General features: G+C 36.8%; 4 protein-coding genes across 9 annotated transcripts; 1 reads left to right on the top strand and 3 right to left on the bottom strand.

Annotated features, from left to right (window-relative positions):
* Positions 1 to 2155: 2155 nt before the first annotated feature.
* On the bottom strand, positions 2156 to 9120 carry LOC137729085 (ubiquitin carboxyl-terminal hydrolase 25). Of its 3 annotated transcripts, none has more exons than XM_068467912.1 (9): positions 8566 to 9120; positions 7968 to 8475; positions 7778 to 7853; positions 7564 to 7656; positions 5621 to 5707; positions 4394 to 5502; positions 3528 to 3656; positions 2646 to 2784; positions 2156 to 2551 (listed from the first exon to the last, which is right to left on the bottom strand). In XM_068467912.1, the coding sequence occupies exons 1-8, from the start codon at positions 8753 to 8755 to the stop codon at positions 2682 to 2684; spliced, it is 2295 nt and encodes a 764-aa protein (XP_068324013.1). In that variant the 5' UTR covers positions 8756 to 9120; the 3' UTR covers positions 2156 to 2551; positions 2646 to 2681. The 3 variants fall into 3 exon arrangements, with proteins under 3 accessions (XP_068324013.1, XP_068324012.1, XP_068324011.1); XM_068467911.1 differs by having other exon boundaries at positions 2156 to 2545; XM_068467910.1 differs by having other exon boundaries at positions 2156 to 2784.
* A 478-nt stretch (positions 9121 to 9598) lies between these two features.
* On the bottom strand, positions 9599 to 14489 carry LOC137729694 (probable sugar phosphate/phosphate translocator At3g14410). Of its 3 annotated transcripts, none has more exons than XM_068468700.1 (8): positions 14248 to 14489; positions 12973 to 13080; positions 12848 to 12882; positions 12151 to 12263; positions 11665 to 11926; positions 11300 to 11568; positions 10671 to 10832; positions 9599 to 10574 (listed from the first exon to the last, which is right to left on the bottom strand). In XM_068468700.1, exons 1-7 carry the CDS (start codon positions 14347 to 14349, stop codon positions 10708 to 10710), a joined length of 1014 nt encoding a protein of 337 aa, XP_068324801.1. In that variant the 5' UTR covers positions 14350 to 14489; the 3' UTR covers positions 9599 to 10574; positions 10671 to 10707. The 3 variants fall into 3 exon arrangements, with proteins under 3 accessions (XP_068324801.1, XP_068324800.1, XP_068324799.1); XM_068468699.1 differs by having other exon boundaries at positions 9599 to 10550; XM_068468698.1 differs by having other exon boundaries at positions 9601 to 10477.
* Positions 14490 to 18354: 3865 nt separating this feature from the next.
* Positions 18355 to 22633, top strand: LOC137729915 (glycolate oxidase). Its single transcript, XM_068468968.1, has 12 exons — positions 18355 to 18620; positions 19176 to 19338; positions 19472 to 19596; positions 20069 to 20115; positions 20290 to 20367; positions 20501 to 20625; positions 20841 to 20907; positions 20984 to 21046; positions 21415 to 21484; positions 21568 to 21668; positions 21791 to 21895; positions 22222 to 22633. Exons 2-12 carry the CDS (start codon positions 19202 to 19204, stop codon positions 22411 to 22413), a joined length of 1110 nt encoding a protein of 369 aa, XP_068325069.1. The 5' UTR covers positions 18355 to 18620; positions 19176 to 19201; the 3' UTR covers positions 22414 to 22633.
* On the bottom strand, positions 22222 to 25004 carry LOC137729916 (protein TRIGALACTOSYLDIACYLGLYCEROL 1, chloroplastic-like). Of its 2 annotated transcripts, none has more exons than XM_068468969.1 (3): positions 24877 to 25004; positions 24210 to 24437; positions 22222 to 24111 (listed from the first exon to the last, which is right to left on the bottom strand). In XM_068468969.1, the coding sequence occupies exons 2-3, from the start codon at positions 24257 to 24259 to the stop codon at positions 23100 to 23102; spliced, it is 1062 nt and encodes a 353-aa protein (XP_068325070.1). In that variant the 5' UTR covers positions 24260 to 24437; positions 24877 to 25004; the 3' UTR covers positions 22222 to 23099. The 2 variants fall into 2 exon arrangements, with proteins under 2 accessions (XP_068325070.1, XP_068325071.1); XM_068468970.1 differs by having other exon boundaries at positions 22222 to 24108.
* Between the last annotated feature and the right edge of the window lie 16 nt (positions 25005 to 25020).

The raw sequence follows: 25020 nt of genomic DNA, 5'->3' as shown, positions 1-25020 counted from the left end.
ACGTCGATTATGCCAAAACTCTCACCCCCAAAGTAGGTCTTGTGTCCTAGCTCGTGTTCGAGCTGCAGCTTGAAGCACTCAGTTCCTTCTTTGCTGCATCTTGGACTTCGCATTTGGTTCCCCACATCATCCTCCCTGTTGAAAAAATGTACAGAAACCAAAAAAAAAGAAAAAAAACCAGTTAGAAATTAAGTATTGTCACAATTTCTATATTTTATGAAAAAGACTGACTTCTTACATTACGTGCAAGTCATTGTTTGATATAAATTGTATATAACTAATTGAAATTACAAAAGAGAGAAGTTTGATGCACCCATTCAAACTGTGATTTGCAAGTAAAGAGAAATAACTTTATATCTTAGAAAAATATCGTCCAAGTGTTTTTCTTTCATGAAAAAGGTAAATAATTAATGAAAAATCATAGTTTTACACATAGTCCAAAATAACTGACCTTCTTGTCAACATAGTCAGCCTAAACCCTTGCATGGGCTCTATGGTAAGGATGGAGCTTAATGACTCCAAATCTCATCAATGTATTGAAGAATGATGAGTTAACACTATAACTAATTTCTTATACGACCTGTTAACACGACACGAAAATAACAGGTTTCGGGTGAACACTATAACTAATTAGGTTATTATCGGGTCACACGATAATAACTCATTAATAACGGATCCTTAACAAGTTTACAGTAGAGTGACACACAGGTAACCTGTTTCGACACGATAAGAAAAAAGTTATTTTGATGATTTTAATTTTTTAAATCACTAAAAAAAACTTACTATAAAATACAATAGATATAATGAATATGTATATATTGTTTATTAATTATTATTCTATATAAATTTTAAAATTTAAGTTTTATTTATTTATTTATTTATTTTTATAGTATATTATAGGCAAAGATTGAGATTAAAAATCATAAAACACATTAAAAATAAAAATATCAAGTAATTTAAAAATACCAAACACATTAAAAATTATAATAATTAATTTACATGTGCGAAAAATATGAAAAAATATGCAAACGCTCGTAGTCGCATCCTCTACGCTTTGAGGATGGGTATATGATCATTTGAATTTTTAAAACCATACAAACTCTCATGAATACTATTTATAAGGGAGTTCAAAATAAACAAAATTCATAATCATTAATGTATAAGTCTGAAAGATGTGAAAGCATAATAAGCGTTCATAATTGCATCCTCAACACTTAGACGATGATTATATGGTCGTTTAGATTTTTAAAACCCTCCAAATCTCATGAACAGTGTTTTTTATTTGAGTGCAAAATTAATAATAATTCTTGTAGAAATGTGAAAAATGTAATCACTTGTAATAAAAAACTTTACAACTTTCATGAAGGTGTTAACTCTGAAATTTAGTATATATATACTAATTTAGTATTATGTTTTACATTTTTTTTGGGTCAAATTATGTTTTTCATTTTCATTTTTATTGATTTAAAATATATTTTTCTTAACACGGAACAGGTCGGGTCATATTAGTTGATAATATTAACGGGTTGATTTCGAATCGGATCATAATACCCATTTACTTTAACGGATATTACACGACACGACCCGTTAAGCTATTGGGTATGGCACGAAAATGACACGAACACGAGAAACACGACACGAATACCAGATCATTGCTAGTATTTTCGAGAGGAAAGCGACGCATTGGACTGTTTTACCCCTTTTTAAAGCTTGACATGTTTACTTACATAGATATCGAAATTATTCTAATTCTTGTTGTTTGTATTTGTATGACAAATGGAATAAAGAAAAAGGTATTTGTGTTTCATGGTATATTCTGTAATCCAAGCCTGAAAACCTAAGAATTTAATTAATCGAGTGAATAGTTGTTTCGATACTCGTATACCTAACTTGGACTTTCCTCGTTTCAAGTTAAGCCCTCTCAAAGTAACTCCTCCCTCTCTTGGTGAAGCAAAATGAAGATAACATACCTGCTTAGTACTACACTGTTGCGGTATTTCTCTTTTAATAATATGTAATGCCTAAGATTCAAATTTTTTGAACGGAAAATTCAGTGTTGAATTTGTTCCCCACCTTGTAACGTAAATATGTCGTTTGTCTATAAAAAAAAAATTGACACCATGAATTGCACTCTTTTTCCTTAGGGAAGTGGAGATAACTAGAAAAAAAGGGTTACCATTTAGAAGGTCGAACTCAATTGTCCACATTTGTCTAACAAGAAAATTTGTGATGATCCATGAAATTATACTGCCAAAAGGATATCGAACATAATGAATAGAATTATCGACTTGTTCTCAGCCCAGAACCAATTACACAACCTCAAAAGAAGAAAATAGAAAATTTTCAGTAAGATTTGAATCGGCATTTTCATCTCAACTTGACATCTTCAACGCTACAAAACTATATCGCCATTGGCAAACCGTAACAGCTGACACTGGCACTCGCTGAATTGGACTTCGGTTTACATCGCCAATCCTCTACTTGCTCAGGAGATATCTTCATCACTACACTGACAGTAGTATACATACGATCGCACGCCCGAATCCTGCCACTTAAAGAGTTGACAATAAGACGCTGTCATGCGACCAGCCTATTTCTCATTCACACATCTTGAATCAGTATAAGAAAAGGTTACTTCAACACACCATCTTGTGAGTTAATGAAGGCTCAAATTAGTGTCGCTATTTTTGGCTAAATGATTGAATGCGCTTGACTAAGTCCCCTCTTAAAGACGAGGGTATCTGTGAAAGAAAACTTGATTTGGCATCCATGATCAACATCTTCCTGCATTGAGTAAGTATACACAGATGGATCAATGTTTCATATTAATGCAAAGTAAAAACCCAAATAGCCGCCTGGCCAGTTAATACAAGCAATGTAGTGGAAAATATATGTAAAAATCAACTACAGAACTATTATAACGGTATTAAATTCAGTTCGTAACAAGGTAAACCAAATACAACTCATCACCAGAAGTTTAAACAGCAATGTTACCCAAAATATGTTGGACAAAATTCGTGCAGTGAATCCTTGTTAAACTTAACCTAGATATGTCATGTTGTATAAAGATATGCCAAAGGCCTCTTAGACGCGTGAATATAACAATAATGTTTCCTCAGTTTGATGTTTGATTGGTTCATGCATGCTTATTTAATGTATTGTCTCTAGAGTTCCAATATTCTATATGTGATGGGTATACAGAGGAAACCAGTTGTAGAAGAGGGAGACTGTTCAAATTGGAGAAAAGAAACATTCTCTACAAGCATTCTTCCTTCAACCAATAATTTGGCCTGACAAAACTGAGAGTGAGTCCCTGATTCGCAACGTTTTTCTATTATAATGAGGCAAAAACTTATAAAGATGCATATACTAAATGAGCAATAAATGAATGCATTTAAAGAGTTGGAATTAAATTTTCAACAAAATTTGATGAAAATCAGCACTATGACAGCTTAAACTGCAGAAGTTTAGGAAAAATCTCTCATCAGGAATCAAGAAGTTTCCTACATACAAACTTTCATACTTACTTCACTTCATCGTAGTTTGGAGTGGTTTCAACTTGTTCTGAACATAATCTTTTCCTTGAACGCATAAAACTGTAAACTTCATCCAACCAGCCACATGATCGCAAAACTGAAGAAGCCTCTTTCTCGAGACTAACAAACATTTAAAGAAAAGGTATTAAGCCAAAGGAAAAAAGCAACATATAGAATGAAATTAAGCCAGTTACGCAATTATTTTTTATGCAACAAACTCATGCTACAGGCATTTGCTAAAAAGGGAACTCAAGTTACAGGCAACCAAAACATGCAAACATGAAAACACAGAAATAGTAGTAAACTACATGCATCATTGAAGAGAACTTATGACCCTGAACACCAGATTATGAAATCTGCAACACAATACAAAGGCAAGCCCTGATGTTACAGAGGAAGAGGGAAAATGATATGAGACGAACAAATTAAAGGTACATGTAAAAGAAATCTTGATAACAAGTACAAGCAAAATCAAAGCAGCAGAGAGACACAATCATTCAAAGTATGTCATAGCCATCAGAAGAATCCAACTATATGGTACAGGTTAACTTAAAGACCAGACAGTAATGCGCTATGAATCCGTGGAACAACAAACATAAAATTTATCACTTGAGGAATATACTTTCTTTTGGCAAGGCCGTGGGAGAACTGATGAGGATATGGTACACAGAAGTATGACATGGAAGATAATGTAAAGATAAACTCAGAAGATTATGCAATTCATAACATCTAAAGCTACATTTCAAGAACAGTTCCTAATCAAGATAAGTTTTTATATACTGACATTATTTCAAAGAATATGGTAGAGTGTCACTTACATTTCCTTATTTCAAAGAATATGGTAGAGTGTCACTTACATTTCCTTTAGTCCTTCAACCTCTGCCCGGGATTGAGCATCAGGTGCAAACAGAATGCACGAATCCAGAGATTTTCTTTTCGACCCAGAGACCTTAGAGTGGCCATTTTCCAATTCACTCGGATCAGGCACTATACTAGCTGTCAACCTGTCTCTTGTACCTATACCTTTACAGGGTTCAGTTTTTACTGAACCAGTTCCACCATTTTCTAGGGATAACAAAGATGCTTGGCTACTGTTAGGCACTTTCCCAGCTGCCAACCTGTCTCTTGTACCAACACCTTCACAGGGTTCAGTTTTTATGGAACCAGCACCACCATTTTCCCATGATAACAAAGATGCTTTGCTACTTTTACCGTCAACTATAACAGGATCCTTTGTATCCACATTTAATCCTATGGATTGATTCTTGTAAATAATTTTTCCATTATCAGTTCCAGGTGCCCTTTCACCATTTGATCGTAGGGATTGATTCTTGTCAGCAATTTTTCCATTATCATTTGCAGGAGCTCTTTCCCCTTTTGTTCCAAAGGATTCATTTCTGTGAGCAATTTTTCCATTATCAGTTGCCGGAACTCTTTCCTCGTTTGAACCTAAGAATTGATTCTTGTTAGCACTTTTGCCATTAGCAGTTGAAGTAGAACTTTCCCCGTTTGATCCTAAGGATTGATTCTTGCAAACAGTTTTGCCACTAGCAGTTGAAGTAGATCTTTCCTCGTTTGATCCTAAGGATTGATTCTTGTAAACAGTTTTGCCATTATCAGTCGTGGGAGCTCTTTTGAAGCTAGAATTTCCACTGAAATCAAACTTCATACGTGGGCAAGAAGGCACTTTATCAACTTTAGATACGGCTGAGACATCCTTCCAAGAAGACTGCTCATAAGGTTTCGTTTGCAATCCTTTTGGTGGAAGAGCGGACTTCGGGATTTTAGATGTTTCACGACCATTACAAACATGAGAGCTCACCCCATTGGAAGCAATGCTAGCCAATGCTGGCCTTTGGTTGGTACGAGAGAAGAAAAGGATGTAAACCTTTTCAGATAAGACCTTTTGCAAGGTTGAAATTGAGACAAATGAATCGTTGCAGCAATACCACCGACCTATGGCATCCTGTACATAGATCATGAAAAAGTAAAATAAAACAAGATGAGTATTTTGTTGATTAACTTGATAATAAGGTGTGCTTTAAATTTACTGATTACAACGAAGGTGATAAGTGAACAGAGACCTTAATATATGCATAATAATGACCAGATTCTGGGGAAAAGCCTGAATGCACAATAGTACCAAAGAGCTTATACTCTGGCCGCGGATCCTGCATAGCAATTAAAAAGTCAGCATCATTACTAATAGGGAAGCAACTGTCTGCAATATCTAGAAACAAACAACAGTCTCGTGATACAGAAGTCAAATAAAATGCCTGCATCAGGATCAAGTAATATTTCTAAGTTAAAGGATAGCATCTTGAAATCAAAAGCACTTTTTAGATAACCAAAGACATGAACTTCCTCATTTTAAAATACAAGGAGATATGCAACAAAGAATCAGAGACCACAATGCATGTACATTATAACTTCCCAAACAAAAAAAAAATCAGAACAACCAATTCAAACAAAAATGCAACAAACAATACTTAGTATTGAATGACGCAACTGTTACAGCCTTGTTAACTACAATAAAGCACAAAACTGAATAAGGCGAACTTCACACAACTTATCGAGGATGTCTTTATTGTCATTATAAATAAACTCTGCCTTATACTTTTCTTCTCATATTTAAGTTGCAGTCAAATGGCTTTTTGTTTTCCTTTCTACTTCCCCCTGAAGGAAGAAGGTATTTAATTAGCTGGAAAAGATGGTAAACCCCAAGTCATAGATCAATCACAAATAATGGGACCACCCAAAAAAGGTTTCCCGAGAAATCACACTTGTGTGCATTGTTAATTATGTCTATCTCCTCTGACTGCAAGAGGTTACGGTGTTCATAGTGTTAAATGAAATTATACAACATACCAATAGAACAGTTAACGAGTTGGATGTACAACTCAACTCAGCAAAGCCTTAGTCCTACTATCTGGATAATAGATGGACATCTCTGGTCTAAATTTTTAAACCCTTCTACAGTCCTATCTAGTTCCCATTTCCCATTTCCAGCTCTACATTTTTCTTGGTTGAAATGTAGTCCTACACTTAATCAACCAAGACATCAATTGGAGTTTCCTTATCCAACCATGTTAACTCCCACACTGATGCTCGATGCACAGATTGAAAAAGGAAAAAAAAAAAAAAATACTTAAAACTGCAGTACCATCCATACTGTGTTGCAATCACTTAAAAACAATACAATAAGAAAACATTGTACATGCTATTGTAGCAAATATTTTAAACAACTATTGTGTACCTTTTTTACTTTACATCCCTCATTTATATTGGTTGATTTAGAAATTCAAGAAAAACAAAGTTCATGATTAACTGCCAGTTGGCTTAACTCTTCTTAAGAATATTAAAATTTTATCAAACTCTTGAGTATTTTCTTAATAAGAGACTCTAGTAGCTTTTGAATCTTAGGTTCTTTGAGAACTTTAGGGCATGCTTAACAAACCTCTTTTTTTTCCTCTAAGAAAGAAAAGTGCAGATATGACACCGTACCATAACATTCCAAACTGAATCACATAGATTTCAACAAGCTTCTAGTGCCCACTGTATTCAAACAAAACTTATAAAGCACAAGCATCTATTCGACCCAGAAAACAAAGCTTAAGAAAGCACAAGCATCAACTTGTTGGAACAAAATACTGTACCAGTCCTGAAAAACCTTTGCTAATTCAACTAGGTGGGGACAATCTGAAAAGAACTGGATAGGTGTTTTTCATAGGTTGACTACTGTCATTACTGCATATCACACATCCATATTATTTCTAGGTATATTTATCATATGATTTGCAAAGATCTAGAAAGCTCGATAGTTATCTGGTCAAGGGTTCAGCATAACATGGAGGCTAGAGAGTTTTGGACTCTATGTCCTAAAAAAACAAGGTAATTGTTGCTATGCTTGATAAGTTCATTGTTAATGCAATATCTAATCTATCTAAGCTCAGTTTCCAATTAAGCAACCATACACTATCCAATGCAATGACTTCATTAAACTGACAGGTTAAAGTCTTAACCGTACCTTGCTTGTTTTGCACATGAAGCCTGAAAGCACCAAAACCTCCTCAAACGAAATGGATTTATCAATCTTCCCGCCAAGTATACCCTCAAATCTCTATCAACAGACAACATAATAACATTGTCAGGATAAATTAATGAACAAAAATTAAAATGGCAGGATGGAGCAACTTAAGCACCTAATAGCGAAAAGATATTAGGAAGCAAGATAAACTCACCTTAAGTTGGATAACGAGAACATTGGGTGCTTGAAGAAAAGACATTTGCTTCCGTGCTGCGACCAATTTGTTACAACTAAGAAAGCATACATACCACAATCAAAATCCGAAGCAACAAAAAGTACAAAACACAAAAAAGACAGCGAGAGAGAGAGAGAGAGAGAGAGAGAGAGAGAGAGAAAGATGATACCTTTCGCATTTGTACTTGTTCTGGCCATCCAAATTCTCGGGCTGAAAGAACCTTTGTAATGCGTCTTTAAGCGAATTACTATGCAAAACATCAAGACTAATATCCATTATCTCATCAACCTTATTGGATTCTGTGCCACAGGATAGACATTTCACCTGGCTCTGCAATGCTCCACCAAATATCTCCTTCACCACCGTTGATGTTGCCGCCTCTCCATTGCCTATGCCGTTGGCCACATTGCCGTTGGCAGCCTTTCCGTTGGCAGTGGCATTGCACCGCAGCTTCATGAGCCGAAGGCAGGTGTTGTGGCAAGCATCAATGACGTAGCGCAGGAACTCATGAGCGTCCTCCTGTCGACCGCCCCGAAAGTGTTCGGCAAAAATCCCAAGACAGCTCTGTATCTTCTGCGGCGCATCCAGACTGAGATCCAGACTCAGCGACCGCACTATCCGCTTCTCCAGAATGCAAAAGGGACAGTCGCGCTTCCGCTCCGCATCCGAAGAGTCACCTGCACATTGAATTGGACGTAGTTTCGATTGAATTCGAATTCAAACTCAAACAAAAACATAGGGAGAGGAGAGAGAGAAATTGAACTTACAGAGAGAGGTGTGGAGTTTGCGGAGGCAGAAATTGGCGAGAGGAGGGGTGTAGGTGAGGCACTGGAGGACGCTGTTGAGGTAGCAAGAGTTGCCGAGGTTTTTTAACCCTAGAGGCGGCAGGCCATTCTTGCGCTTCTGACTCAGTAGACTCGGCTGCCAACTCATCTGCAATTGGAACTGCAGGCCCATCAACGACGAAGACGACCATCGCAAGACGACGCCGTTCCGATGATGATGCACCACCACCACCCCAACGGCATATCTCTTCCCCCCTCCAATCTCCTCTCTGATCCTCTACCAGCTATTTCTTCCGGCGGAAAAAAAAACGAATTAAAGAAAAACGAAAATAGCAACAGAAAAAACAGAATTAAATATTAAATTGTTTTTCTTTTAGGATTGAATAAGGTAAGAGTGAGAGAGAGGGAAGAAGGCGGCTACGAACAAACAGAGAGAGAGAAAGAGATGTGAAGAAGAAAAAGGAGAAGGAGACGAAGCAGGAAAAGCCCTCCAACCTCTTTACCTACCAAACCCCAAAAATCCCCCCAACTTGTCTGATTTTCGAGGGTTCATCTCGGTCTTTCCCTCTTCCTTTTCTTTTCTTTTTTTTTTTTTTTTTTTTTTTTTTTTTTGCGTCTTCCCAATTTATGATCTGTACGGTTGGATGTCGAATCCATTCCACCAAATTCATCAAGTTCGAGATCAACGATTGAAATTTGATCAAACGGTTATAAACGAAATTTTTTTAAAAAGTTTTAATAATTGTAGCAGCCACCTCCTTCAGTGCAAGCATACGACCAGAACCGTCCATCAAGTGAATGTGCAATTACAAGATAGAGATTTGATCAAATTTCAACTGTTCGAATCTCTAAATTTAATGAATTTGATAGAAGGAATCTAAAGATTATACATTTCTATAAAAGGCAGGCTATGGGCCAGTCCCATCAAATATCATCCAACTTTTTTTTTTTCTTTTTCTTTTTTATACCGAGTAAAATTCTTATCCGCCTAGATTTGCAGTCCCATCAAATGTTTTCTATCGCATCTAATTGGTTTGGTTCGGCCGGTTTGAAAACTAGGCAGTTTTAGACCCATCCATGTTCACAAAAGCCCAACAGTACAGAAATGATCGTGCACCCATTCCACAATTTGTGCACGACTTGTGTTATGATGAGAAAACAAGCACAACCCAACAGAGTCTGTTGTCAAAAAAATAAATATTCCTGAACGAGTTTAATCTGCATAGCGATCAAATTTGTTGTTTGATGTTGGAAGTTCGGTTCCCACGTAGGGTCATATGGTCAACAATTTGCCTGCTGCCTTCACAGGAGAGATTTTTCCGTCCCCATCGAAGAATTTCTCCATCTACGCGGGAGGAGGAATGGTTGCTACACATGCGACAGTCACTTTGGACGCCATAGAACCTACTTCTTTGTTAATTTCCGAGCAAAGTAGAACCGAAGCATCCCCAACCAGGTCATCCGTGTGCCAAACCACAGCTTCCGGTTCAGTTTCTAAATAAAATTTCTACACATAACATGGCCTAGGAAATCTGGCTACCTTACCTTCTAAATACAAAGTTCTGAGAATGTAATTAATCATGTAAAACGGTAGAGGTTCAAACTATTAATCTTGGACAGAGTCAGCATCGTATGTGCCCATGCAGCGATACAAATGTGAGCTATAAAGGTCATCAAGAAAGTTATAAACCGAGTGTGTTCCTATGACAGTGAATCTGGCACTTGCTTTACAGATAAGTCATCTATGATTAGCAGAAGCACATCAACTTTTAAAATGCCATCAGTAAATGTCTACCTCTGTGATGCTGATACAATTGTGTGAATTTCTCATCTTCGGACTTTGAATTGCAGTTTTGCTTCAAACCGTCACAATATTTACCCGCCACAGGAGCAGCTGCAACAATGATATAAAGACGGAAGAGCTTAACCACCAAGGCTTCAACAAACCGTAATCTCAAGGGCCAATACTGTATTACAGAATCCATCAATTTCTGGGCAGTTGCAATGTAGCAACCCAAAAAGATTTTAGGAAATGATGGATTTCGGGAGCAAACATTTTGCAAAATGTACAAGTAGCTTGTACATACCTCAAAAATAACTAGGCTGAATGCTCCTGTGACATCTTTACTTGTCAGAATTTGATGATGCAGCCGTTAGTATAGGTTGAGAACTTTCAGGTTCTTCAGAGTTGCCTTTAGAGACTTCCTTTTTTAACTTATAATTATTATATGCTGCTACACCTGCTATGGCTGCAAAACAAAATTAATGTACCATTATTGTGTGTATTGGTTTGTAGGTAATGTTCGCTTACTAGAAAGTTTGATACGTTATGTTGTTTGTCAATCAAAACTATGCATTCAAACATGTCGACATTACTCTTCATTTATAACATGGTATTTCCGAGTTGCACTTCAAAAGAGGAAAAGATATGATACTGTGTTGTCTAAAACATCCCCCATCAGATATCAATGAACACCTAAAAACTAAGCCACTTTAAACTCAAAATTGTATACTACTAATCAGAACCTGGTATCAACTCAAAGACCTCTGGGTTATTATAACATCACAAACTACGTATAACCTGGCGGTATACATTAAAATCAGAAATATGTAGAACTCAAAATACATCACCGACAAACAATGATTCTAGAAAACAAACAAGAGGTCTTTAAAAGAGACAATGTGCTAAGACATGTACACAAGGTCAGATACTTACCAATGGCATAACCGGCCAGATTTATAGGAGTGAGCTTTGTATCAGCAAAAATAATGGCAGACAATAAGACAACCACCCAATCCTTGACAACTCCCGCAACACGAATGGTCAAGGCACTTGTATGAGTGATCACTAGGAAAACTGATAAGTTGAGGGCAAAAGTACACAGAGAGTTAAGTGTTAGCACAAGCAGTGGAAAGTTCCATGAGCTATTTTCTTCCATCTTTGATTTCTCCAAAAAGATCCATGGAACGAAGAGGCAAAGAGCACTGCATACAAATTCAATACTCAAATCACACTGGTGTAAAATATTTTATAAAGTAGAAAGGCAAAGCTTGAGGAATTTTACAAGTAGAAATGTATACCTGCACGGGCTAACATAGTACATGAGAGATATTGGATTTAATTTGAGACCCTTCCTTTTAACAAAAATCTCCATAAAAATAAGTCTTAAAGCTTCTCCAACCACTCCTCCCATCTGATAAACTACTCCAATCCAGCTGATATTTATTTCACCGTAAGAAGCCACAAGAACACCAAAACTTATCACTGACATGATCAATAGCATTCTGCCGCTCATTACCTCAAGTCCTGCTGCTACTCCAAGAATGAAAACAGCTACTGGCACTGCATGCATATGTTGTTTACGAAATCAGACTCGGATAGAGAATTCCTAATCATGATAACTGTATAAATAAATCGCCAGACTTGTTGAACAAATGTACTTTCCGACTGCTGAATAAACAGACAGCCATAGGGCCAACCATCATATAAAACAAAAGACATTGCTCCGGATGCCCCGAGGCTTTACAGAAGATTAAAAAAATACAAAAAAAGTAGTGAAAACTTACTGATTGCTTTCAACATTTGTGCAAATGAAACAGAAATATACATGTACGCAGTATTTCCCAGCCAAAGAGTCATTGCAAACATTGCACCAATTGGCATTACCGATGTCACATATCTGTATAACTAAAACTTCATTAGATTCTGAATGGAAGATCAGTAAAAAAGTAGACAAACATGAGATGATATAAACGATTGACTAGTCAGAGGATAAATGATCTTAGTATTAAGGACCGGCTAGAAAAAAATGCTCAAGTATTTTTCTTTCCCATTTTAGGAAAAAAATTCAAGCAATTCAAGTCAGCAATAGGATCACTTCAATTCCACATGCTTCACCCGTGGAGGGAATTGTATATGGGTAGCAACTAGCAAGCCAAAAATTACAATCCAACTTGTTGATTCTAAGAACACCAACGGCTTAGTGTGTTATACTTTCATAGCATATTTAATCTTCATAAGATAGCTGGAATCAGTTTAATTAAGAGCCAAAAGTCATTATCATTATCTTTATACGTCTGAAACAATGAAAATAGCTCATTGGCACCATCAAGCTTTGATACGAACATAAATCCCTAATTATTTGGTCGCCACGAAAGAGACTATTAAATTTATCTTTAATTCCACAAAGATAAGTAATATTCTACAGAAACCATCTATGAGGGGAAAAAATGTAAAATTAAGTGTATTCCCTCCTTTACTTACATTTCTACAGTCATTCCTTCCTCAACCTTCAAAATCTGTAAAATACCAGAATAAAAAAGATAAATTTGATTAACACTGGAAAATTCGAATTTAATGATTATCACAAAATTTAGTTACCAGCATACCTTAAAAACTTTCGTGAGTAAAAAGCATAAGACAGAGGAGAAGACCATGTGAAGCAGAGTTAAACCAAGAGGATAAGGGAAGTTTATTTCCTTAGACGACAAAACCCACTGCATTCCACAATTTAAACATTATGTAAGTCATGTAAAACCTCTCACAGGAATGTATCTCAACAAATTATAACAATTCAATTACTTCTTTCAAAATAAATGAGAGTAATATTTCGAAAGTAGAAACCTAAAAATCAACATAAAGTAACAAGGAGCTATCAAACTAAAAAAATGCTGATATGGTGAGCATTAACGCAATCATGCACAGACAGACATGCAGAGGGTGCTTTATGTTTCTTTACTGTAGACCTTTATCAAATTTTATTATCACTCTTTTTGTTTCAATACAAAGTGTTTGCTAACAAATTCCCCTAAAGTTAGGTATTGTAGAAAGCCCCCGACTATCTTATCGACATTACCAGAACGAGACCTTCAAAGCTGTACTTGACTTCCATTTTTTAATAACAATCCACGGTCCTCAATCATAATCAAAGAAGATGTTGGGAAGCAAGTGAAACCGTTGATTTTCTTGAGAAACTAATACCATATCAAATACCAGAACGTAGGGTATTTATAAGCTATGCATGTATTTCTCTCTAGATGTCAATAAATTTCATGCTAAGGCTAAGGCCCTAAGATGGCCGTCATGAGAACAAGATGTGAACTTTTTGTGTAAATTCTTGCCATGGCAAATTCTAAAGCACCTCCTCAACTTTTTGTGCTTCTCTGTTTCCATTTTTTAATGCATTGCAGTGCATTAGAGAAAAAAAGCGCACAACAACTGCTCCTGGAAAAGCAATTAGGGAAAAAGAGCTAGTTTATTAGAATGCTTCTTCGAAAAGCTGCTTCTTTTCGTTTTCTTTTCCTTTCATTTCCTTCAATAAACAGGCACAGGCAACAAAATCATCCATCAGCGCTTAATCCATACACTTTCAACAAAAAACTAAAACCTGATTTAATTTCCAAATCAATAAAATCACAAAACATGCAATTTATCTTTCACCCACACTCACAATGCTGCTACTAATTACACTAAATGGGTTTCCATAACACCAAAAACCAATCCCAAACTACACCATACGCATGTAAGTAGTCAAACTCTGATGGGGTTTTCTCCAATTTTGACATCCCAGAAAATTCACACCAACATTTTCCCACCTACCAAACGAAGGATAAGACCAGATGTTGAGCGAATGCTAACAGATGGAAAGCAATGTGAGTACCAACCTTGTTGAAGAAGATCTGGCCGCTGGAGAGCGCGATGTAGAGAAGAAGGTAGGCATAAGTGAGGACCTCGCCCTTAAAGAAACTACGCATCCGATCCGCCATTGACGACCCAACAGATTGGAAACGGAGGTATGCAGATAAACTCTGTGCAGCTTTGGATTGTAACAGACCTATTTCGCTGTGCAGAGAGCGTTCGCGAATAGCAAAAAAGCGTTTTTCAACCAAAGTATTGGAAAAGTGCTTTTGAGAAATGTTTGCAATCCGAATGAACGTTTGCCGATTATGTAGCTTTTCATGAAAGGAATGAGTAGGAAACAGGAACAGGATCTTCTTATTTGGTTTTTCTGGTAAGCAAGAACATAAGAAGCAACCGCAAAATTGGCAATGGATCGTGGATTTTTTGGAAAAGAGTTGGTCGAATCAAATTGGAAGGTCTGGTAGGCTAATTGAATTTTCCTTTGTGTTTAATTCAAGAGGGGCGTAGGGTGGCACAAGACTGTTGACATTATTTCGATTGTTGACTTATGATGCGTTTGTACACTTTGGTGCATGCGTTAGAGCCCCCAAAAAGTAAAAAGCTAGTGCTTAGGCCATATCTAACCAATGGCTGGTCACATAACTCGTTTTAGTTTTCTGATCTTCCAAGATATTAATGTTTGGTCATATTTATCCCCGTCTTTAACTGAGGAACAAAGGGTTAGAGGACTCGTTTTAGCCCTATCACAAAAAACCGTCTCCAACCGAGCACCATAGGGCCAAACATAATTTATTATTTAAAAACTACAACTTAAATGTTGTTTAAGTTTCATGTTGTTAAATGTTTTTTTTTAACAAATATGAAAAACTAGGAATGTTTTTAATAATTTGTTAAATGTTGTTAAAAACTACAAATTTTGTAAGATAAAATTGTAGGAAAAAAATAGAATTTAAAAAAAAAATATGAAAAATAGAAGTTATAGGAAAATTTTCGTAAATAAATAATAATAATAAAACTGTAAAAAAAAAAAAAACTAGAATCATTCCTGTCGATTAAAACCGATAGGAATACATTCATATTATTTAGTATAAATGTATTCCTATCGATTTTAACCGACATGATTTCCATTTTTTCTGGCCAGCTCTCCAGCCCTTTGGCCCTTTCAGATTCTATGGGGCCCTCAGAGATTCCACAAGCCTTCTGGTGTAGCCCTCAGTTGGAGAAGGTTTTTGGGGTATTTTCGATCTTCTGGACCCGTCGATTGGAGATGGCCTTAACCATCACATGGTAGCTCACTGATTGGAGATGAATTTCTAGAAAAAGCTGAAATTCTTTATGAGTTTTTTTTACCTCCAAAAAGGTGAACAGTGGTAACAAAGACACCAACTGGTCCCTTTTGAAAAGAAAAATAGAAAATAAAAGGAAAAAAAAAAAAAAAAAAAGAGAGAGAGCTTTCATGAAAATGGCTCGGTCTAAGTTTTTTAACAAAAAATCATAATATAATTTCATTTAATGAAAAACTCTCAAATTTTAATAAAAATGACACAAGAACTTAAATTTTAAGGAAAATGACACAATTTAAAAAATAAAAAAAACCCGATGCGCAGGACCATGCGTCCATTACAAACACTGTTTATGAAACTGAACACTATTTATGAATCTAAACACTATTTATGAAACTAAACGGTACTACACTATTTATTGGTCCAGTTTCATAAATAATGTCTAGTTATTGGTCATGTTTCATAAATAGTGCCTAGTTATTAGGTCTAGTTTCATAAATAGTGTATAGTAATTGGTACAGTCTCATAAATATTATCTATTTCGTGGTCCGGTTTCATAATTAGTGCCTAGTTATTTGTCCACTTTCATAAATAGTGCATAGTTATTTGTTTACTTTCATAAATAATGCCTAGTATCATGTTTCATAAATAGTGTCTAGTTCTTTGTCCAATTTCATAAACAGTGTATAGTCTAACTTCATAAATAGTTTTCATCTATTGGTTTAGTTTTAGAAATAATGCCAAATTTCTTGTTTCATTTCATAAATAGTGTCTAATTATTGGTCTAGTTTCATAAATAATGTCTACTTATTGGTCCAATTTCATAAATAGTGTCTACTTATTAATCAAGTTTTATGAATAGTGTTTAATTCTTGGTTCAGATTCATAAGGTTTGAAACTTAGACTCTTTTTGGTCTTGTAAAAACACTCATTGCGCCGAAAACGATAAACTCAAAAGTGATTGTTTAGATCAAAACCATGAGAAAATTATGTTCTCAGTAATTATATTGAAAAAGCTATTTTCAATTACCAAATTAAAATTTCACTCACATTTTTTACATGCCTACAATAATTAGCTCTCCGTCCAATTTCTTTAGCTTGGGTGTCATCTCAAAGAAAATTTTCTTTGTGTCCGTAACACAAGTGGTACATCATGTGTTATTATTAAATAATGGGAAATTTTATTTTTTATGTTATTAATTTTTTAATACAAGAATCTTACTATTTATCTAGAAAGACGTGATGTACACCCCTATCCTTGGCGCATTAAAAAATCTCACATCATCTTGACTACTATTGAAAAACACCACCACAAAAATAAAATTAAAAAAATGTAATTCACTTTGAAATTTTTTTCTTATACAGAGGAAAAAAAAACTCTAAATGATAGTTGACGGGAGAAAAAAGAGTGTGGAAAGATGGACAAGGGGTGTGGTTGGGTCTGGGTTTGGGTTTGGGGTGTGGTGAGGGGATGGGGAAGCACGCTCGACAAGTTGTGTTTTTTTTTTAATTCTTTTATTCTTATCATTTAATAAAATTAGTAAATAGTTTTTGATTAAAATGTAAAATTTTGAAATTCTTCTCATCAATTTTCCTTAAATTTACAGTCCTGCTCTCCTAGGTATTAATTTTGAAGACTAGCCACATGGTTGTTAGAATAATGTAGCCAATCAGCATCTCTGTATTTGCTTGTGATGAGCAATGAAATATCACAAATTAAATTATTTTGACTATTCACTTTCTACGTAATTACAAATTAAAGGTATGTGACATTTACATTACAATTTATAATCTATTATATAAAACACAAATTAAATACTTATTAGGTATTCATGAGATTGGATAATCGACTATGTTTAACGTATGTTGAAGGAATCGCAAACTTGAAAGTGTACCACTCGTTAAGAAAACTTATCCCTTCAACCCAACAAAATGGTAGGAATAAAAGAGAATAAATTCTTTCATATCTGATCCCTTCAATACCTTAAATTTTATTAAATTTCCAATCCAATCTAATTCTAGAAACAATCCAGCCTTCAACATACACCGAATGTCATCAGATATCCAATCCAATTCTAGAAACAATCCCGACTTTTCTTATACTAGTATACAATACATGACTTTATCTTCTTGGTATGTGCATACATTATCCGATAATGGCATGTTGTAATACATGGGGCTAGAAAACCCTTCTCCTCCACCCTTCCAAAACACCGATATTGCAGGAAAAAGTTCGGTTCGTTTGCCCTTGAGCTAAAGGCCTAGACTATTGCAATAACAACTTCCATCCTTAGTTCCAATCACCATACCGGTGTGTTCCGTCGATTTTACTTTTCATGAAAACATTGAACATCCGCTTTCCTTGTTTCCTTGGATCAACAGCTCTACACATATATTCTATAACGTTGAAGATCGAATCAAAAAGTCAAAACTTTGTAGCAAAGATTGTAACCCTAAACTCTCATTAATACAAATTATTACTTTGTACACGTATTCTTGTTTCATTTGTCGCAGAAAATTTTGTGTTTACAATAATATGCAAAATATTTTTCGATTTTTACTTTTTAGCGATAAAATTATATAGAACATTGATTGATAAACATGTGTAATCAAATTAAAATTTTGAAGGATCAGATAGTCAATCAAGATTTTGAAAGACTCACAAATCATCTTTGGCTGGAAGTAGACATCTAACGTCAAGCATGACAACACTGAAGAAGGATAAAAGGAGGGAAATTTGACCCTTGTCCTTAATATTTCTATTTTTTTAATTAAAATGACAAATCCTTATTATCCCAAATCTCATTTTTTGGGGTTCAGAAAATAATAATGCAGGAGGAAAACTGTGAAACACACAAGGGTTTTGTGGATGAGACCCTCTCTCTTCCCCTCATCCGATTTGGTTTCCAATTCCCACCTCCAAATGCTCATCCATTCCCTCTCTCTCTCTCTATCTCTCTTTCATGAAATTATGGAAAGAATACATGAGCCCCACCCAGTTTGTCTGCATGTCACCCCATACTTATAATCTCTCTGTATTATCTCTTCCATATCTACTTTGCACTGCTTCCTCTTCATGCACTTTGTTGCATAGTCCTGGACTCAAACTTCAGGTCGGCTTCCTCTCGGTCCTTTGCTCTTTCATTTCCCTTCAATTCTGTGTTCTTTCTTTTACTAGTACTGTCAAACTGCTTGGAAAGACTGTAACTTGTTGCCCAAAAAAAAGAAAGAAAGATTGTAACCTAATACAACTCTAAGTTACACTAAGGAGACTCGAGACGCTGTATGTTGCAGTGAATTCAGTCTTTTTTTACAAGCGATACGACTACTCTTAAGTAATCATTTTGATCATTAATGCATGATCATATTGAATATCAAAGGGATTTACTTTTCCACATTTGTAGTTGACATGGGGTCGTAATCTATCTTTTATTGCCACCCTGAGTACATATGATCAGTGGTTTTGATTCAGTTAGGTGTGTCGTCTGTGTGTGCGCGCGCAAGCACTGTTTCTTAACGCAGATCTGTGTTCTTTACTTCTTCTGATATTTGAACACTTTCTTGTTTCCAACTTCCTGGAAAAAGAGAAAAAGGGAAGAGAAAGTTGTTTGCGTACGCAGAATATGATCTCATTGGCTTGATGTTGATGTTAAATACATGTTTTTCAGGGAAGCGTTGACAGGCAACTTCTAAAATGGAGATAACCAACGTCAGCGAGTATGAGGCCATCGCGAAGGAGAAGTTGCCAAAGATGGTCTATGACTACTACGCATCAGGAGCAGAGGACCAGTGGACTCTTGCTGAAAACAGAAATGCTTTCTCCAGAATTCTGTAAGAATTCAATCTTTATCCGGAGATACCCAGCACTTGATAATATTCATCTAGCGGTGCCTTTTTTTTCCTGTATAAAGAAAGTATCAGTTTTGGGATTCTCATGAAACAAACATATTGTCATCAAACATAGGTTTCGACCCCGTATTCTCATTGATGTGAGCCACATAGACATGACCACCACTGTTCTGGGCTTCAAGATCTCAATGCCAATCATGATTGCCCCAACAGCCATGCAGAAAATGGCTCATCCTGAAGGTATGCTATTGTTTCACCTTATTAAGCTTCAGTAATTTTTTCATTCGGGGAAAACATAGCGCAACTGGTGGGCCATCTCACCTTGCTCTCGCACTGATATTTGGATATTGCGTTTGAATTGTACTGTACCATGTGTACTAATTTCATCTTTACCCCATGTAAGCTGTTGACAACATAAGAGTTACCTTGATATCTTTATTTACTGTGTTGCAAACAATTTACTACCTATTGATTAGCAAGTCACCCCGAGGTTACATGGTTAAAATACTTTCAACAAGGATAGTCACCATCCAGTGTGCTGCTGAGCTTGAGAACTTTAATCTGTGTAAATTTGTTTGAGAACAATGAGAATATTGTACAAAGGGCACACGTCTGCTTGATCCATTGTAAAATGGCATCCAGTGTCATACCTGATACTCTTTAAAGAGGCCATGGTATAGTCCATCTGATGATGATATGTGAATTCTTGCAGGTGAATATGCTACTGCAAGGGCAGCATCGGCAGCTGGAACAATCATGGTACGTCGTTGAGTCGTTGACCTTCATCGTCTTTCAATAGCTATCATTACACTAATAAAGATCTTAAGCCCATGGGTTCTCGCATTTTATTTGTGGATTTTTATATGGTGGTTTGCTGTTATATTACAAGTTATGTCTGTGTTCTTTACATCTACCCTGTGTTGATTGTTTCAGACTTTGTCTTCATGGGCTACTTCAAGTGTTGAAGAGGTTGCTTCAACTGGACCTGGAATCCGTTTCTTCCAGCTCTATGTAAGCTTAAATTACTAATTCCATTTCTGTTCATTAGTTACGGTACCTAATTGTGCCTGGTCTTGAGATATGACTTTTGTGTAATTGTTTCCTTGCCTTACGCGTTCCATGTTTTTCGGGTCATTATTATCAGGTCTACAAGGACAGGCATGTGGTTGCTCAGCTGGTCAGAAGAGCCGAAAGGGCTGGGTTCAAGGCTATTGCTCTTACAGTTGATACCCCAAGGCTCGGTCGCAGAGAAGCTGACATCAAGAACAGGTCAACTTCATGTCCATAACTGTTATAGCAATACCACTTGCTGAAAAAATTCATATCAACCTTGTATGATAAATAAATTTGGTGAAGATTTGTATATGTACGTGTGTATTTTATTTTTAACGGTTCAATAAGACTATTTCAGTTCGGCATTTGATGTAAGCTTTACATGTGGGAAAATTCACTCTTGTTAATACCTCTTATTTGGTATCTTGCAGATTTACTTTGCCTCCGTTTTTGACACTGAAGAACTTTGAGGGTTTGGACCTCGGAAAGATGGACAAAGTGAGTAGAAACTGTGCTGTCCTAATTTTAAGAACAATGTTTTTTATGTTTAATCTGCTGTGTGGGGGTCTTGCAGGCTGCTGACTCTGGACTTGCTTCATACGTTGCTGGTCAAATCGATCGTTCTCTTAGCTGGAAGGTATGTCAGAGAAGACGAATGTTAGAGATACACGAACTTCTAAGCAAGGCTTATAATATGCGCAAATTGAAACTGGTGTTCATAAGTTATTCAGCCATCTACACACAGTTTAAAAAGTATCCAACAACAGAAAAGGACGGAATGTCAAGAAATGTGTTATATATCTATTCAATGGAAGGAATTTAAAAGTACAGATCTTGATTCTACCTTCTTTTGACGAAAAGTACGAAAATTTAAAAGAAGGAAGGTGTTTTGGCTGGGAATATTTAGCTGGACGTTTGTGAGGAAGCGATGTTTTCTCGACATGTATGCATTTTTTTAATAAAAAGTTGATGCACATCTGATGATCGGTTTTTCTATTTGGACAGGATGTGCAGTGGCTTCAGACAATCACTTCACTGCCTATCCTAGTGAAGGGTGTTCTCACTGCTGAAGATGGTATATATTTCAACTCCTCTTCTCTCCGCCGTTCTGATAGGTTTGTAATGCTTGTATAACTCTTCTACGCTCATATCATGCAGCAAGGATTGCAGTACAAGCCGGAGCAGCTGGGATTATTGTGTCCAACCATGGAGCTCGCCAACTTGATTACGTCCCTTCGACTATCATGGCCCTAGAAGAGGTACAAAAGCTTGATTTTAGCTGTTTGGGGTGCATCTCCTCAGATGTGTTGAGTAAACCTGCAATGACATGATCCTAGTTGTTCATTATGTTTTGATATGGCGCCGCTGTCTTGATAACTAGGTTGTTAAAGGTGCACAAGGACGCATTCCTGTTTTCTTGGATGGTGGTGTTCGTCGTGGAACAGATGTCTTCAAAGCATTAGCATTGGGTGCCTCTGGCATATTTGTAAGTAGAGTTTTGATAATGATTTTTCCATATCAAAGCACTTAATCTATCCATATATTACTCACCCACGCACTCCACGAAAAGATTAACTCCAATTCTCTGATGCAACCTTCCGAAATACCATGCTGGGTATAACGAGATAGTTAAGAAAATGTGCATACTATGAAGGGTCCGTATTGCTGCAGACTAGTCTCCTAACTATGCTGGTTTTATCGCCATTACTCTAGTGAAAGTGTAGAACAAAATCCGTTCATTCAGCCAGAGTTTTATTTATGTTCTTCGTTATACTGTCTATCAAAACATACTGAGACTCACTTCTGTCACAGATTGGGCGCCCTGTGGTGTTCTCTTTGGCTGCTGAAGGAGAGGCTGGCATTAAAAAGGTACTGCAAATGCTGCGTGAAGAGTTTGAGCTAACCATGGCATTAAGTGGATGCCGTTCACTCAAAGAGATCACCCGCAATCACATTGTGACTGACTGGGACGTTCCTCGCCCTCGCCATCACCCCAGGTTATAGAAACATGCAATGAATAGCGGTGGAGAAATCTATACACGTTGAGAGTTGATGTGATCCGTTCCACAGCCTGCCTTTGTTCTTGGATTCCCTAATATTTCTGCATTTTCTGTAACGAAACTGATTACTGGATGTTGAGATAATATTTCCATGGCTACTGTTGCTGCCTTTCACTGTATATTCTTTCTATCAAAACGAAATATATATTGATCGTTATATGCCACCTAATGTCCAGATTATTGAGTCACGGTGATGCTCACCGCCCAATTTATCAATTAGTTCTTTTATGGAAAAACAAATTTAAGTAGCAATTTGGCACGAAAAAGAAGTGGTAAAGTGACACAGAATAATAGTTGTTGCGCTACATGCATTAACAGTGAAAGGAGATGTACAAAACCCTACATCAAGACTATCAACGCCGAGCCCGCTTGCTTTGCAATGAGATGCTTCGAGGTCATCTGTATGATTCTTAATGCAAAATTACTCCAAAAACTGCTCTCCTCACAGAATTCGGCATTAACGAATGATGGAGGGAGAAAAACAATGTATATTATACTCTGTAAATAATGCCCTCAATAACCATTGAGTACTACAAGCTGACCGGCCATTGCATGAAAACCACGCAGCCAAGTTCAGATACTTTGATTCGTTTCACGCTTCAGACTCTCCATTAGCTTATCAACAACCGCTTATAGCCTCTTCAATGAATCTCCAACTCCTTGGAAGAAACAACAAGACAGTACAAAATCTGCGATAAAGATCCCAACAAGAGATATAACCACAGCCGAAGTTGTTGACTCCCCAACACCCTTGGCTCCTCCCATAGTGGTAACTCCCCAAGCGCAACTCACAATCGATATGATCGCGCCAAAAACCTGTGACTTGATCATTGCACTAATTATATCCCATGGCTTGAGAGCTCTGCAAGCTGAATCCAGAATAATGTTGATGCTAACACCATAAATGCCATCGGAAAGGAGGGCGCTGGATGCCATCCCTACTGTGAAACACATTAGAGTCAGAAACGGTAGAGCAATACAGGTAGCAATCACCCTTGGAGTGACAAGATAATCAACTGGGTCTGCCCCGAGAACTCTCAGTGTGTCGGTTTGCTCAGAAACCTGCATTGTTCCCAACTCTGCTGCAAATGAGCTTCCAATACGCCCAGCAACCACGATTGATGTAATTACAGGACTCAACTCCCTTGAGAAAGCCAGGGCTAAAACCCCACCAACGGCTCTGCTTAACCCTAACCTAGTAAATTCCCTAACGAATTGGATTGTAAAGGCCATGCCAACAAATGCTGAAGTCAAGAGACAGACCCCGACTGAACCTGGCCCAACTCTCTTTAATTGCTCAAGTGTATTTCGCCAATGCACTTTGCCCTTCAAAGTTCTCAAAATAACCTGTCCTGTCAGGATAAGGGCCGAAAACCCCCTCCACAAATACGTGGGAGGTGACCATTTGTGCAACACCGTCTCCACTTCCGGATTGGGTGCATGATTTGTGTTTGAATCTTCTAACACAGAGGCAGAAGGATGGCCATCATCTGTGTTGGGAACTGCAAAAAATCTGGTTTGTTGCTTCGGCAAGAGAAACTTACACGACTGAGGTCTTCTAGTGATCGGAACTCTCCTACCAAGATGATTTGAATATGGGGTTTGTGATTTAATCCACCCTACTGGTTTTAAAAGGCTTCTTCTGACATATGTTTCAAAACAGTAATCAAAATTCAAAAAACATGAACACAGAAAGAAAAGAAAAAACAATAAGAAGTGAACATTTATAAAACTAGATACCTGTCAGAAAAATAAGAGAACGGATGAAGATATGAAGCGGTTTGCATCATTGGTTCTGTTAAATTTTCTCAACTTTTTTTGGATAACAATAAAGTCTGGTTTCCGATGTTTGCGCAGAGGTGAAAGCACCACAGATTAGTGTAAAGTCTGGAAATGTACGTGAAAAGCTTTCAAAAACCAGCGAACCCAATGCAATCACTGGGGACGGGCCCTCCCCAGATTACCATGCTGTTCAACACCATTCATCAACAAACACACAAGAAATGAACAAATCAAATTGGCCAGTAAGAAAATCATTGACAGTAATGAACTTCTTTAGAGTTAAATTGAACGAGCCAAAAGAGACTAGTGTTCATCTACACCAAGTGTTTTGAATTTTTCTTTTCTTTTGCGATTACAATCGATATTACTACTCTGATCTACACTAAAGCGAGGGGAGAGTTTCAACCCGAGACGCATTGAAATTTAACACCAATTCCGCATCCATTTCTTGATCAACATAGTTCAGCAAACTTTTAAACATATAGCAGCTGAGAGAACTCCAATTCCCAATTGTACAATTTTGCACCCCAATTAACAGCATACATCATATCAATTCAACAAAAAATGCAAAAACTATCAAGATTATATAAGATCATACGAAAAATATAATATGTGAAGAGCGTACCTTGGAAGATCAACGGCCCTGATCAAAGCACGCAAATTCAGAACGCTAACAATGGCGAAAGCTCGCGGCTTGCGGATGGTTGGTGACGCCAAGTCAGAGGCAACTCGGATGAAGTGTGAATCTTTTTGGTCCACAACAAATGAC

The sequence above is a fragment of the Pyrus communis genome, chromosome 3 (genome assembly GCF_963583255.1).
Source record: "Pyrus communis chromosome 3, drPyrComm1.1, whole genome shotgun sequence".
Classification (NCBI taxonomy): Eukaryota; Viridiplantae; Streptophyta; class Magnoliopsida; order Rosales; family Rosaceae; genus Pyrus; species Pyrus communis.
Note: the sequence above shows the minus strand (reverse complement) of the source record. Positions and strands in the feature narration are given on the sequence as shown.

What these genes read in the sequence shown, in the direction of transcription:
- LOC137729916 (XM_068468969.1), bottom strand. Translation starts at nt 24,259, where the DNA reads ATGATGCAAACCGCTTCATATCTTCATCCGTTCTCTTATTTTTCTGAC. An exon ending in TTCTCTTATTTTTCTGACAG is followed by an intron (nt 24,112 to 24,209) that starts GTATCTAGTTTT and finishes AACATATGTCAG; the next exon opens with AAGAAGCCTTTTAAAACCAG.
- LOC137729694 (XM_068468700.1), bottom strand. Translation starts at nt 14,349, where the DNA reads ATGGCGGATCGGATGCGTAGTTTCTTTAAGGGCGAGGTCCTCACTTAT. An exon ending in GAAGGAATGACTGTAGAAAT is followed by an intron (nt 12,264 to 12,847) that starts GTAAGTAAAGGA and finishes TTAGTTATACAG; the next exon opens with ATATGTGACATCGGTAATGC. An exon ending in TCTGGCCGGTTATGCCATTG is followed by an intron (nt 10,833 to 11,299) that starts GTAAGTATCTGA and finishes TTTGTTTTGCAG; the next exon opens with CCATAGCAGGTGTAGCAGCA.
- LOC137729085 (XM_068467910.1), bottom strand. Translation starts at nt 8,755, where the DNA reads ATGGGCCTGCAGTTCCAATTGCAGATGAGTTGGCAGCCGAGTCTACTG. An exon ending in AACAAGTACAAATGCGAAAG is followed by an intron (nt 7,854 to 7,967) that starts GTATCATCTTTC and finishes ATGCTTTCTTAG; the next exon opens with TTGTAACAAATTGGTCGCAG. An exon ending in ATTATTATGCATATATTAAG is followed by an intron (nt 5,503 to 5,620) that starts GTCTCTGTTCAC and finishes ATCTATGTACAG; the next exon opens with GATGCCATAGGTCGGTGGTA.
- LOC137729915 (XM_068468968.1), top strand. Translation starts at nt 19,202, where the DNA reads ATGGAGATAACCAACGTCAGCGAGTATGAGGCCATCGCGAAGGAGAAG. An exon ending in ACCTCGGAAAGATGGACAAA is followed by an intron (nt 20,908 to 20,983) that starts GTGAGTAGAAAC and finishes GGGGTCTTGCAG; the next exon opens with GCTGCTGACTCTGGACTTGC. An exon ending in TGGGTGCCTCTGGCATATTT is followed by an intron (nt 21,896 to 22,221) that starts GTAAGTAGAGTT and finishes CTTCTGTCACAG; the next exon opens with ATTGGGCGCCCTGTGGTGTT.